At 40.0% G+C, this 14,093-nt stretch overlaps 2 protein-coding genes across 5 annotated transcripts in view; one reads left to right on the forward strand and one right to left on the reverse strand.

The window, feature by feature from the left end:
- The window catches only part of osbpl6 (oxysterol binding protein-like 6), a 29,596-nt gene extending 21,567 nt beyond the window's left edge, over nt 1-8,029 (forward strand). For all 3 annotated transcript variants that reach the window (XM_029530672.1, XM_029530673.1, XM_029530674.1), the window contains 9 exons: nt 626-879; nt 1,210-1,347; nt 1,647-1,710; nt 1,871-1,949; nt 2,581-2,725; nt 3,141-3,285; nt 3,389-3,515; nt 3,643-3,765; nt 5,329-8,029. In XM_029530672.1, coding sequence (XP_029386532.1) covers nt 626-879; nt 1,210-1,347; nt 1,647-1,710; nt 1,871-1,949; nt 2,581-2,725; nt 3,141-3,285; nt 3,389-3,515; nt 3,643-3,765; nt 5,329-5,440 — 1,187 coding nt within the window. In that variant the 3' untranslated portion in view covers nt 5,441-8,029. The remainder of the gene's footprint in view (nt 1-625; nt 880-1,209; nt 1,348-1,646; nt 1,711-1,870; nt 1,950-2,580; nt 2,726-3,140; nt 3,286-3,388; nt 3,516-3,642; nt 3,766-5,328) is intronic.
- A 105-nt stretch (nt 8,030-8,134) lies between these two features.
- On the reverse strand, nt 8,135-12,293 carry prkra (protein kinase, interferon-inducible double stranded RNA dependent activator). Of its 2 annotated transcripts, XM_029530677.1 has the most exons (9): nt 12,084-12,293; nt 11,655-11,830; nt 11,490-11,537; nt 11,088-11,169; nt 10,516-10,594; nt 10,255-10,372; nt 10,070-10,164; nt 9,805-9,967; nt 8,135-9,454 (listed from the first exon to the last, which is right to left on the reverse strand). In XM_029530677.1, the coding sequence occupies exons 1-9, from the start codon at nt 12,158-12,160 to the stop codon at nt 9,297-9,299; spliced, it is 996 nt and encodes a 331-aa protein (XP_029386537.1). In that variant the 5' UTR covers nt 12,161-12,293; the 3' UTR covers nt 8,135-9,296. The 2 variants fall into 2 exon arrangements, with proteins under 2 accessions (XP_029386537.1, XP_029386538.1); XM_029530678.1 differs by lacking the exon at nt 11,490-11,537.
- Between the last annotated feature and the right edge of the window lie 1,800 nt (nt 12,294-14,093).

Raw genomic sequence — 14,093 nt, forward strand, 5'->3', positions numbered from 1 at the left:
AACTCAATTCTAAAATGTTTTTCACAGTGAGCTCACCCAGATTTTTCTTGAATTATCTAATATTAAATGCAACAACTTATTTTCTAATAATACTGAATTTAGCTTTTTCTCAATGAACTGCATTGCTTTCTGTACATTTACTTACTAGTGGCACCCTGCCACAATATCATTAACACTGACCACCACGTATTTTCTGTCTGGTTTGTGGAAAACAATGAACTGATAAATCATTTGCCTACAAAAGCCAGAAAACTGTAAGAAAAAAGCCAAAACCAAGTTCCAGGGAGATGACTTTTTATCCATTGACATCAACAGCTGGACATATAGACTTTTATCACATGAGATGAAAGAAAACCTCAGAATTTCTTCCATGAACACACACAAGTAAATGTTGCTTTAAAAGTTACCATTAACAGATGCAGATATTAAATTATATTATTATATATATTATATATATGGTTATATATTAATTATATTAACAGATATTAAAATATCTACATATATATTATATATACTCATTATTGCAGCTTTCCTGTTGTTATCTAAATGTTGCCCATTTTATTGTCCTGTATTAGTTGACCTGTAACCTGGAACGTTCACAAGCAATGTTGAACTGTTTTCCCAGTGGCCAACGGCGACTTCGCTGGTTGTGCCTTTCGTAACGGGCGACGCACGTGCCTACCAGCGCCGTGTCCCGACACCAGCAACATCAACCTCTGGAACATCCTGAGGAACAACATCGGCAAGGACCTGTCCAAAGTGTCCATGCCCGTGGAGCTCAATGAGCCCCTGAACACCCTGCAGCGCATGTGTGAAGAGCTGGAGTACAGCGAGCTGCTGGACAAGGCTGCAGAGACAGAGGATCCCTTTGAACGCATGGTAAAGACATCACTGTGGCAAATCGAGTGTTAGGAGTCGAGCGTGACGCATGTGGTGACTCTTCAATACTGTTCAAAAAGCTAGTAGATGCTGTTGCATGTTTTTGTTGTATAACTTGACTTTAAGTGGTATTTCTTAAATGTAATTTTAAATATAAGGGGTGACCTTGCCAGGATGAATACTCTCTGGTTCCTCCTGCTCTTTGTGCTGTGGATGGTGTTGGGTGCATACTAATGTCAGCCTCACTTCTAATGAAGCCTGTTCGTATGATCTGGATGATTTCGGTTTGTTAATGTTGCACTAAGTTGTTTTGACTCTCGTCAAATATAGGTTCTCGTCGCTGCTTTTGCCATCTCAGGCTACTCATCCACTTACTACAGAGCAGGAAGCAAGCCATTCAACCCGCTACTCGGAGAGACGTATGAATGTATTCGAGAAGACAAGGGCTTCTGTTTTTTCTCAGAACAGGTAGGTAGACACTTCTGTTCTGTGATTACAGCTAAGTAAAATGGATAGAATCAGCTCAACACACCAAAACACTTGCATTGCATTTGTGCAGCTCTTCTTCACATTGCAAAGATTTTTTTAGATAACTTAATATAGTTCTGTTTAGTATCACAAATTATCAAAAACAAAGAAAATCTTCATATTTTAACTGCAGAATGTGAAAATCTTCAGCAGCATCTTGAAGATTTCTTAATAACTGGCCTACATGTGTAATCACAACAGCAGCTGTAACACTGTTTTTGTTTGATCTCATCTCAAAGGTGAGCCACCACCCTCCAGTCTCCGCCTGTCACTGTGAGTCTAAGAACTTCACCTTCTGGCAAGGTAGGTTACCTGTCTAATTAGTGGGAGCTGTGGCTTTTTACATGACTCAGATAGAAGAAACAGACGGGATTATTTTGTTTGGTCATAGTTTGAAAAGAAATGGGAAAAAAAAGTTAGGTTGTGATGTTTTTGTGTTTTTGTTTTTGTTCTGTTTTTTCAGATATGAGATGGAAAAACAAATTCTGGGGGAAATCGATGGAGGTTTTACCAGTCGGGACTGTGAATCTCATGATTCCCAGGTAACTATGGTCCAGATGGCTTGTACATTGGCTAGATCTAAAGCTGCAGACTTTCATCCCAGCAGCGGTCCTGATGCTACTTTCATGTTGATGCTTTATCTGTTTTCATCAACATCCAGAATATAATGAATGAAAATAACAATAAATGTCATTTATATAACACTTTTCATTGTACGCACAGACACTTTACACAGGGAAACACACAAAATATAAACATATATAATGAAAATAATTACAATAACAACTGAGGAGCAATTTTTTCTCTGATATATCTGAATCGGCCACCAACAGCTGTTTGCAGTTGGCGCAGACACACAGCTTAGCAGAGATGAAAACCTCCAGTGTTACTGGTGCTGTTACAGCTTCTAAGAGACAAACATCTAACCCATCCATGGGCTCATTAGGTGCAGAGGAATCCAAGGAGATGCATCCCATAATTAATATCTTTGAATGGGAGGTTTGAGGAGGCCAGCCTTGCTATTTTTACTGCACAAAATCATGTTATGAGGCCAGTTACTTGATAAAAATAGTTTCCCATCATTATGTGTCCTATCAAAAAAAGCCAAGCTAAACTAAAATGAATGCAAACTGAGTATAATGTTGTTCAGGAGCTGTGAATGTGTCTCTCTAGGTTTGGAGATCAGTATGAATGGAACAAAGTCACCACCTGTGTGCACAACATCCTCAGTGGACGACGGTGGATTGAACACTACGGGGAGATCACCATCAGAAACACAAAGAGCAGCGCCTGCCTCTGCAAACTGACCTTCATCAAGGTAAAAGAGAGGCCCCATCACTCACCACAGGCTTTCTGCAAGGCATTGATGTTTATATCAGTACTACCAGCTGCACATATCAATAATGAATAGAAATACAGAAACATGAATCAGTTTAACTCCATGAAAAAGGACCTCCCCTGTTTAGCCTCTCTGATGTTTACTTTGTAAAAGTATAGTGTCTCCCACCAGCCCACTACAACAAAATAATTGTCTGTCGCAGACAATAAAAGAAAATATTCAAGACTGCAAAGTCTGAGCCTTTTTGTTCTATAGGGAATTGATTTAAATGCTTTTTAAGAGTCTCTAAGACCTGTGGACAGCTGTTATCAAAGTGTAAACCCAGTCATCATTTTAAGTATCATTTCCTTCTTTGAATATATATTGTGCTAAACGTGCAGTGTTTGTCTTTCAGGGAAACTACTGGAGTTCTAATGTGAATGAGGTTCAGGGATTTGTAATGGATCAGGAGGGGAAAGTGATTCACAGACTTTTTGGAAAATGGCACGAGGGCCTTTACTGTGGTGTCCCACCCTCTGCTAAATGTATCTGGAGGCCAGGTGAGCGTCACTTCCTCACACACACACTGACAGCTGGATTTTACCTCAGGTGTGCAATTTCAGATGTTAAGACTGATTCTCCATGTTGTTCTGTCCTTGCCAGGCTCCATGCCTACAGACTATGAGCTGTACTATGGCTTCACCAGGTTCGCCATTGAGCTGAATGAGCTTTGCCCTGAGCTGAAGGACGTTTTGCCGCGTACCGATGCCAGATTCAGGCCAGATCAAAGGTACAGCATCACATTCTCAGCTACATTGAATTTTTGTCTAATGTTTGTCTGCAAAGCTTAATATTGAGTTTTGTAATGGCCTTTTTGTTTATGTTCTTTTTTTGGCCATCTGATTGTGTTCGAACAGGCATCTTGAAGAAGGGAACTTGGAGATGGCATCCACAGATAAGCAGCGAATTGAAGACCTGCAGAGAACCAGGAGGAGGTGGAACGAGGAGAACAACATCAAACAGGAACCACGCTACTTCAAGTAAGCACACAGAGCAGGCAGCACATATGACACTCTGCGTAGGCTGAAAGTGTCTGTACAGACAAAGAGGAAGACACAGCATATTTAAAACTGTCCATCATCACACTCCCACTGACAAGAAAATAAATACGATGCAAAATTTGAGAGCCTGTAGAATTAAAATCAGAATTTGGATATTTAAATTCTCACCTATAAATTATTCACCAACAACTAAGCTAAATTTGGAAGTCAGAGAAAAAGAGAAAATCACATGAGACTATAGAAAAAAAAAATATGTAGCTGTATTTCAAATACAAATGTGTTATATAAACACAATGGCAGCTGCAAAGTTTGAGCATGTATTTGTTTATTCACATTTATTATTCATATTTTCTTAGTGCCAAATGTAATATACATAATCTCAAGGCACTTACATCATCACAGATAGGAACTCAACAGTTCCCTCAAAGAGAAAGTGCTTGGCAACAGTGGAAGGAAAGACGGCATTTAGCATGAACAAATATCCAACAGAACTGGTCCACCGGTGGGCGGCTGGTCTGCCTCAGCTGGTTGGGTTGAGAGGAGAAAGAGGGGATAGGGGCAAGAACAGCTGTGCACACTGTTGATATAATATTAGTAGCCACAGGTAAATGTGCCATCATCAATAATTATTATTATTATTATTACTGAAATAATGATGAAAATGATGCATTTTGTAGTTGTAGCACTCCAGCTCCATAATCAGAGATACCTGCAGAATGAGAAAAGAGAGGAGAAGCCCAATGTTTCCAGCATCTACTGTGTTCTTCGTGAAAAAAGCTCGGGAATAGTTAAACTACCATGTAATGGAAAAGTCATTATTTCAAGTAAATGAAATTTACCTTTGATCCACATTTTTCAAATCACTTTGAAGTTTGAACATAACAGATTTGGTCTCTGGGTATTTTTCCATCTGTACATCCTATCATACTGTCCTCCAATTATTCCACAATCATTAGTATGCGTTGTCTGTAGTGTGTGTGTGTAGTGCTCAAACTGTCACCACATATTGTTTTTATACATTCAAGGTCAGGATGTAATTCGTTGTCATTCTCTCTGAACAGTCCTCAGCACTGTTGGAGAATGTGTACACAACAAATGATACAGTAAAATACTGAAAACGGCGACACAAACAGGAAATGATATTGAAAGCTGCGCTTTTGTTTGTCACAATAAGTTGATGGACATGCGTTTGTTTTTTATAAGAAACACATAAATATGAAAATATACCCAAAAAATAATACCCACAACAATAATAATAGATGACATGGAAGTATTGCAAAAAAATAGCATGAAGGAGACATCTACACTGAGCATTTGTAAACATTTTTTCTCTTCCTCCCTTCTCTATAAACTAAGCTTTTTGTTTTTGTCTTCAGTTAGAGAGAGTTGAGTTCAGGGGGGATAATATATGTTTTTAATAAATATATAAAATGCATTTACAAGCCACAATAACAGAAGCCTGACCGTTCCTTCATTTGTTGAGAATGACACCTTTTCCCCCTCTTTATCTCTTACAAGTGGCACTTGTGTTTTTTCTTGCAGGAAAGTGGTTGATTCCAATCACAGGGAGAGGTGGGTCTCCAACAACATGTACTGGGAGCTCCGCAAAAACCCTGGCTTCATCAACATGGAACCTACAGTGAGCCTGTGGTAGCAAATGGCTTTATCTGTCCATCATAGCATCATTGCAGACAAGAAGGCTGTTATCTATGCACAAAACGGGGTCAAGAGAAACACGTTAATGATGAAGGAAAAAAAGAAAAGAGAAAAAAAAAAAAACAGTGTGCATGTGAAGGAACGGCTTCAGAGCTGAGGAATGGCCTGATGCCCAGCGACCCTGTAAAGGGTCTGTGGCGCTGCCACACGGTCATCCATCCATGGAAACATCCTGTAGGATCACCTTCATCGTGCTTGTCCAAGCTGGGTTGTCAGGGCAACAGTCGTACCATTTCTATTTAGATCTGTCCTCAGCTCCTTTGACTTCTGAGTATGTCCTTGCCTTAAAACGACATGTCACACGACTTAATGCTTTTTAGTGGAAGCCATTTGATGTCTGACAGCCGTTTGGGTTAGACTAGTCTATGAAGTAGACATTTTAATTACCTATGATACCATGCATGTTTAGAGAGCAGCTTTCACAGGCATAAAGCCGCATTTACTATGTCATCAATTATTGTAGAAAAAAAAAAGAGGTATTTTTATAAAATATCTTGGACTCAGAATTTAGTTGAAAAGTACTATTTGAATTGGCAGATTTTATTTATTCTTGCCTTTTAATACTGTTGAATCTGTGTGATAGCAGTACTCTCTCTCTGGAAACAGTTCATTTACATCGTCCCCCTCCTCGCCCAACTGGGCCTAAGCCTCTTTTCAGCAGCCCTCCCACTCCCCCTACACAGTTGCATGAAACCAACTGAGTCACATGCTTCCGCAAATACATACAGAACTCCCTCAGTTTATGGTGGGCGCACATTCACTTTTTCAACTTTGGTCTGAGTCAAGTTACAGAAATTCAAACATTAGATAGTCATCTAAGTACCGAGGAAAAGCTGGAGTAGTAAACTGCAGTTTCCAAAGCCCCTTGAGGGACTTTAGTGCTTTACAAACAGAGCTGACATTAAAAAGCAAATAATTTCCATTACAAAGCCCAACACTCATTTACTCAACATCCAGTCAGCAAAACAATCATGACAAATTCCCATCACACTTTGCCAAAGCAGTGTCTCAAATGCACCCTAATTCTGACAGCAACCAAAGTCTTCATTTATAACGTTCTGAAAGGAAGAAAACTGGCAACTTCTGATTAATGAACTAATCAGTCCTCAGCCTCCTTTGTGCATATTATGAGACACCATAGCCACCTACAGGTCACCCCATGAAAATGCAGTTTCAGTACAGTTTTAGGTGAGTCAAACATTTTTAGAATTAATGCTAAGTTATACTGTACAAGCATTGTAGTTTGTATTTAAAATGCAAAGTGTGATTCCCCAGAGACTTTACTGCTATGATATGGGCTTCTGCAAAGCACCAGTTACTTATTTGAAGTTTCTATAGATATTCAGATAAGCTTTAATGTTTTAACTGATGCCCTCTTTTTTGTTAAAGTAAAATAAGATAAAACACAGGGCCTTTGATTTAAATCAACCCCGAAACATGCAAGCAGTAACAGAATGTGTATGAGAGCACATTTTAGGCAGATGCCCACGTTCAGGATTGCAGGGTGACAACCCTGAGGAAAGGCAAATAGAAATGAGGGAAAACTATGTGAGGCAAATCCATCCGGTGTGCACTGTTCACATGGTACTGTACAAACCAAAAAGGTAGTTCTGCTTTGCATCCATATATTTTTTTTATTACTTTTATTGTGTGTATAATTTTATCCCTAATCACAAACTCAATGCTACAACGTGTCAGCATCAGTTTCACTTGCTGTGCCTTAATGCATTTATTAATGCCTCACAAACACACCACTGATGAGAATCTCCATGCCAAGAAGAAGGTATGCCATTAACAAGTCAATCTGCGCACATTCTCCAGTCTCCATCTGCCTACAGACAATATACTGAAGAGTTAGCCGTGGTTGAACTGAAGGACGTGTCTTTGATGTAATAAGAAGAAGAAGAAAAAAAAAAAGGTTTATGTGACTGCAGAAAGCTTGCAGTGTTCAAAGATGTTCTGCACAGCTCTGCTATTCCCACTGTGTAACCAGTCCATTTTCACTGATCACTGTAAATACAGTACATTTTAGAAGAGGGGTCACTACTGATAAAGCCCTTTTCCTCCTACATCAGTGATTTGAAAAAAAAGAAAAAGAAAAAAAAAAAAACCAAGACTGAAACCCAGCAGATCTGACAGTTTTGTGTCGTGTTTGATATCATAGAGTCAGACTGTAGTGAGGGGGGGGAAAAAACAAAAACAAAAAAACATGGAACCCTCTCATGCGATCTTCATCCATCATTATACCTGCATGTCTAGACAACTTAGCCTGCCAATGAATGTTGCAGATGCCTTATTAAAAAAACAAAAAAACTTAAAAAAAAAAAAAAAAAATCATTTTCTAAATTGGGCTGTCATGTTGTGTTTTCTGTTTTAGACTGACATGTATCATGAAACACTTCAGCTCTTTTCTTTGAAATTTCCTAATGGATACCTTCTAAAGTGCAATTTTGACAAAGTACATATCTTTCCATGACCACTGTACACTGCTGCTACATAGTGCTTGTTCTAATAAAACTGGAAAACTCAGCTGATGTGGAGGTGTGTTGTTAAAGAGTGAAATAATGCTGCCCTTTAAAATGAAATGATGCCAAACTGAGTAAAGCAAAAAAAAAAAAAAAAAAAAGCATAGAATATATTTTTGCATCAAAAAGGCTCACACCACGAAACACTAATCAGAATAGTCTATATTATTTTTTCTATCATCAATTAATTGTATCTATTCGACAGTAAACGATTTTTATCAGATTCTCTTCAACAGAAGCAACTTTGAGGGTTAAGGCTCAATCTAAATAGATCTTCCATAATACAACTTACGCTTAGAAATTCCACTGATTTACTGGCACAAAACCCAAACTATTTAGCTGAACAGATTTTTCTGTTCTTTGGTGCGACTGGCGTGACCTTTCTCATTTCCAAACCAGACAAATCAAGTATAAATGGATCAGGCTTGGATGCAACTGTCTTTGTACTAATTTAGCTGGATGTGCTTCCTTATAAATCGATGTGTGTCAAGTGGTCGACTCCCTTCAGAAACATCTCATTCAATACTGCTACAGCTCCTGAAGGCACCACAGCAATCTGCTCCCTCTGATCTATTGACCAGTCACAGAAACAAATAGTCACTGGCATTTAGGGTTCGGGTTTATTTCCTGTATTTACACATGCTGTTCCTCTGTTGCTCTTATTCTGCACCAGTAGTGAGGACATTAAATATGTTACACATTTTGCTATTTGTAGATTGCTAATTGCTGGGCCATAATGCACAGATCACACTTTGAAATTCAGACTGAAGTTAAATGTTACTGGGGAATAAAAATGGAATAAAAAAAATGTAATGAAGTGAAATGGAATTTAAAATCTAAAAGCATATGGAAGCTAAAAGTATATGCATCCTAACAAAAAACGGCAAGCAATTTACAACACAGAAAAAATAAATGAAGCAAAACAGCTTAAAATTTAAATACAAAAATATCACAGGCATGTGTTGCCAAATATTCACTATTGTGTTCCTTCCTTATTTACACAAGTCCACGCTGCACAACGGCACTTAAATATGTGATGTCCTATATAAAAAATTATAGCGCCATAATCATCCATTGACAAAATTCAATTTACATTTCATTATTAATATTGAATTAGTTTCCTCACTCTATAAGTCATGTTTACCTTCAGTTTCTGCATTTATGTTTATATGATTACAAAAATATAATAAATCTACAGCCTCAGTACCGCTGGCTATCAGCTGATATATGTAATACTGTGGGTGAAGTGATTATCTACTGTTGTGGTGTTTACTTGATGGAGGCCATGATCTTGATGTACTGGAGAGCACTGTGTGCCGCATCGTTGTGTGCGTTGCTACAGGAAATGCCCGTGCCGTGGCACACGGTGACTGGAGAGGTGGACAGCTCTGCCAGACACTGGTACTGCCCATTCACCGTCAGCTCCTCTGCCAAAAAAAGACCCACTTACTTCACAAAGTCATACAACACACAAAGATTAATAAAGTGTTGAATTCTTTCTATTCTTGGAAAGCATCCTTTTTGTCTTCACTACCCTGTGATGTATTAATCAATACATGTAATCAAACGATACGTATTTTGAGATGATCTTATGTCATATTCGATAAGTGTTTATCTTAGTTATTACTTCATATTATTTACTTTTCTTATCATCCTGCAAAAATAGCCATTACTCAAACTGCACTCATGAGGCAGGAAGTCAGGAGGCATGCTAGTGGATCTGAAAGCACCCAATGTCTTTGAAAGAGAAACACAGATGGTGAGTGGGCTGTCTCACCAATATCAAAGTATGTGACCTCAAAGCCTTGCTCATTGGACAGGTCCAAAATCATCTGAATGTAATCTGTGTTGGGAATGCTCAGGGGGTTTCTTCTCAGCAAAGACATCTTCTCCGCCGACGAGTTTCTTAAGTTCTCAATTCGGACACTTGGTTTAGGCATCTGAAAATTAGATGGAACAAAGAAAAATATTTAATAAACTTTAAATTCAGAAATCCTGCAACTGCCTTTATATGTGAAAAAAACAAGAAATATTTATCATACCCATGTGATTTCAGAACAACCTGAAAGACTTTGAAGCTTTGCTACCATTTTCTCTGCAGCTGCCTTTTTTGCTGCCTTTTTTGAGTTTCCTACAGCTGTAACATGAGGATGAGGACAGGAGGAGAATGAGGACAGGACTGATGTGGATTCTATGATGAATGCTTGAAAAAAAAAAAAAACTATACCCTTCTCAGTCAGGGACTCTACTCGACAAGTAACAGTGAATTCTCTCTTGTGTGGTGGACCAGACTCTGTTACAACGGTGTAGTCAGGAAGACGCCATCCTCTCTGCAACGCCAGCTCCTGTAACGAAAGGACAGTTTTTCTTCCATCTATTTAAAATGCATATTAGACTCGATGTCGTTGTCCCTGTGTGCCGCAAAATGCATTACAGAGATACATACAACAAAAGGTGCAAGAGAAGAGTGCAGCGATGATTTACAGACCTGCAGTATCCCCACTGAGTTGGGATGGTTGTTTGTTTCAGCTCCAACACCATTACTCTCAGCCTTCGCAGGAACATTCCTGCAGGGAATCACATCAAAGCAAAGCTGCAACAGATCAACACTCGCCACAGACTGACAGTTTGATTTGTGGACTGCAAAAGTGTAGGGCTTTAAAGAGTCATAATTTTCTTACTTTTTTTTTTTTTTTTTTACTGATCATTTTATTTATTCATATAACACGTGAACAAAATGTATATGCCTGTAGTAATTTCTGAGGGCTCAATGAAAGCTTTAAATATCTGATTTTAGCTAACCAACACCCCAAGACCCAAAGATATTCCATCTACACTGACGTTTGACGATGGACAGCATCATCTTCTTACATGCAAAATCTTTGCTACTGGGAAATTTTTACATTTTTAATGCATCACTGCAGTTATACAATTCTGCTCAAAATGCTAACATTGTATCCATTAATCTGCCCATTGTCCAACTAATTATCTGATGACAGTGATGATAAGCAGTAAACAATTCGTTTTCTGTCCACAACTGAGCATTTGATCTCTACTCACACTGCTCCGCCATCTATTTGCAGAATATTGAGGGCGGCCTCTGCAGCCTGGTGTTTAGCAGACTTTTTACTGGGACCTTGACCTGAAACAAACAAAAAAAACAGACACATAAGGCAGCAGAGTAGGTAATATATTACATAAGTCATTTTTTAAGGGCTAAGTTTATCTAACTGTAGGTGCAATGACCTCAAACCAATTAGCCAATTATTTTAATTCCAGCTTTAAACCACAGAGACCCACAAGAGTTCCTGAACCAATTATATAAGCATGTCTCAATGTACTGCCTACGAAATTCAAGATGAACACTGAAGAGGACAATCTGACTTGAATGTAATGTACACTAGCGTTGTTGTTTGAATATGTCAAAGAAAGAGAGGACTGAGAGCTGTGAACATGCTTTACATCGCCTTCTCTGGGTCTGCACTGTTCTTGACCAGAGGTCAGGTAGCCCTGTCAAAAAGGCATAAGGAGGATGTATATAAGAACACACTGCCGCAACAGAGTCAACAGAGCCACGACTGAAGCTTGAGTTGACATAAGAGGCCAGCTGTGGGACCGTTTGCCTACCTGTGCTGCTCACATCTCCAATGCTGACGCTGAAGATGAAGATGGGCTGGTGGGCCTCCCCTTCAGCCTTCTGCAGCACATACACGGGGAGGTTGCCAGTTTTGGTTCCATATTCGTGCAGGATCTGTATGGGAGTCTTCCCAGGGTTGTTTCTCTGTGTTTCAGGGGTGTTCAAGCTAAAAGTGAATTTAAAAAAAACAACAACAACAACAACAACAACAAAAAGCACAGTTAATAGTTAACCAGTGAAACAATAACTGTGCTCTTCTTAAATACGAGTGGCACAGCTTCGTGTGGTTTATTTTGTTGGTGCAAACTCTTCAGGGAAACTAACAACAGCATTTATGTGGCTGTAACTTCTCTGCTGTATTTGTCACTTCCTTCCCTGACTGCCATCGCTGTCACATTAGCCGGTTTGAATCCTCTGACCTGCTGTCGGCGGGGGCTTTCACCGCCGGTGACGGATATCCTTCCTCAGACATCTTCAGGCTCAACACGGAAAACATAAAAAGTCACACAAACGGACACACGCCGAGGCGAGAGATCTCTCTGGGCATTTAGGAATAAAAATTAGACATGCTAGTTAACTCCTTCTGAGAGCCGGACCGGAGGAATTAACAATCCTAATGGCAACATCAACATCCGGGTCTGCGGCGGGGACCCCTGACGTCACCGCGCGGGGCTCTGCTGTTTACCGCCGCCTACTGGTGCATGCCGGGAAGTCCGCCATGTCAGTACATCATATGTTTAGTGTACTTAGTTTAAGTCACAGTAAAGGAAATGATAAAATAGGTCAGATTGTTTGTGAGTCCAAGGCTGCAGATGGTCTTCAGCCTGGGTCTACAGTTGGGGCGGGTCCCGGCTCTGTGGAAAACATCTTGTATTGTACCTGAAATCTGGCTGAACTAAACGACTACAGACCGGTGGCCCTTACATCGCACATCATGAAAGGCTGAGGATCGAGCTCAAAGATCAACCTGAGTGGATGATGCTGTCCTTTACATGCTCCACCGTACCCTCTCTCATCTGGAGGAATCAGGCACTTATGTAAGAATCACATTCTTTGGTTTTTCAAGTGCATTCAACACCACCCAACCCATCATACTCAAAGACAAGCTCAGAGAAATGAGAGTGGATCCCTCCTTTGCTTCCTGGATCACAGATTACCTGACAGAAAGGCCACAGTTTTTCAGATTGGGGAACTGTGTTTCTGGTACAGTAATGAGCAGCACAGGGGCTCCACAGGGGACTGTACTGGCTCCATTCCTGTTCACATTGTATACCTCAGACTTCAAATACAACTCTGAGTCCTGCCACATACAGAAATACTTGGATGACAAAAAAAAGCAGGCTCAGTGCTGGGCAGGAGATTGGACCTGCTAAGAGCTGTGGTGGAGAGAGACACACTGAACAAAATGAAAGCTGTAATGTACAACAGCAGACACCCTCTCCACAGCCTCCTGGAGCAACAGAGGAGCAGATGCAGCAGGAGGCTCCTCTCATTGTACTGCAGAACGGAGAGGTTGAGATCCTTCGTTCCTACAGCTATTGCAATGCTCAATTCCGTTCAATTCCTTCTGCTGACTGGATAATGTTTAGTTTTTTTGTTTTTTTTTTTAAATATCTTTATTTTTATTTTTATTTTTATTTTGCTGAGCTCCTGACTTGGTGAATTTCCCCTTGGGGTCAATAAAGTTGTATCTATCTATCTAGCTATCTATCTATTTCTTTATTTTTTTTTTGTTTAACATTTAGTTTTTGTGTTGCGTCTCAAACCTAGAGTTTTTAAAACACTATGTACCAAAAAAAACCTCACTGAATATGGGTTTGATCGGATGGGGATCACAACATGCAAATAATACAGGTTGAATATGTAATAGTCAGTGGTAGAACATACCAAATTCTCTTTCCATAATGAGTACAATGAAATGATGAAAACATTAAATTATTTTGACCCTTTAATTTCAATGGTTCTCAACTAGCACAAATACATGAGCCCCAGCTGTCTGCCTCGACTGGTTGGGAGGGTGGGGCAGGGAGGGGGGGGGGGGGGGGGGGGGGGGGGGGTTGGGGAGCGTTCATGGCCGAGCGCCCCTTTGGTCAGTCGAAGCATGAAACCCGGAGTTAGGACCGGGCACCGGCTCTTGAAATGTCTTGGTGTAAGAGAGCTGTGGAGGTGAGAACAACTGAAAGTCTTGGTTAGTTGGTGCTGATGGTTAGGTTGGTGGGTTGGAGTGTTTCTGTGCCAGTGCAAAGAGAGAGATTACTCTTCTCTTTGCTCTGCCAAAGAATTTGTTTAGCCTCTGAAACACATTCTTCTTGTGAGTTTTTTTCTTTGACGGGTTGGAGACTGCGGTTTCATCAGCTGGTTCCGCGTCAGCAGGCGCGCTCTTGTTGCTTTTGTCACTGGCTGTTGGCAGACCGCTGGAACTTGTGCAG

This window comes from Echeneis naucrates, chromosome 21 (genome assembly GCF_900963305.1).
Source record: "Echeneis naucrates chromosome 21, fEcheNa1.1, whole genome shotgun sequence".
In the NCBI taxonomy this organism is placed as follows: Eukaryota; Metazoa; Chordata; class Actinopteri; order Carangiformes; family Echeneidae; genus Echeneis; species Echeneis naucrates.

Excerpts from the sequence above, each read along its gene's own strand:
- prkra (XM_029530677.1), bottom strand. The coding sequence starts at position 12,160 with ATGTTTTCCGTGTTGAGCCTGAAGATGTCTGAGGAAGGATATCCGTCA. Across the intron at positions 10,595-11,087 it reads CAAATAGATGGCGGAGCAGT|GAATGTTCCTGCGAAGGCTG; the intron begins GTGAGTAGAGAT and ends GATTCCCTGCAG. Across the intron at positions 10,373-10,515 it reads ACTCAGTGGGGATACTGCAG|GAGCTGGCGTTGCAGAGAGG; the intron begins GTCTGTAAATCA and ends CTTTCGTTACAG.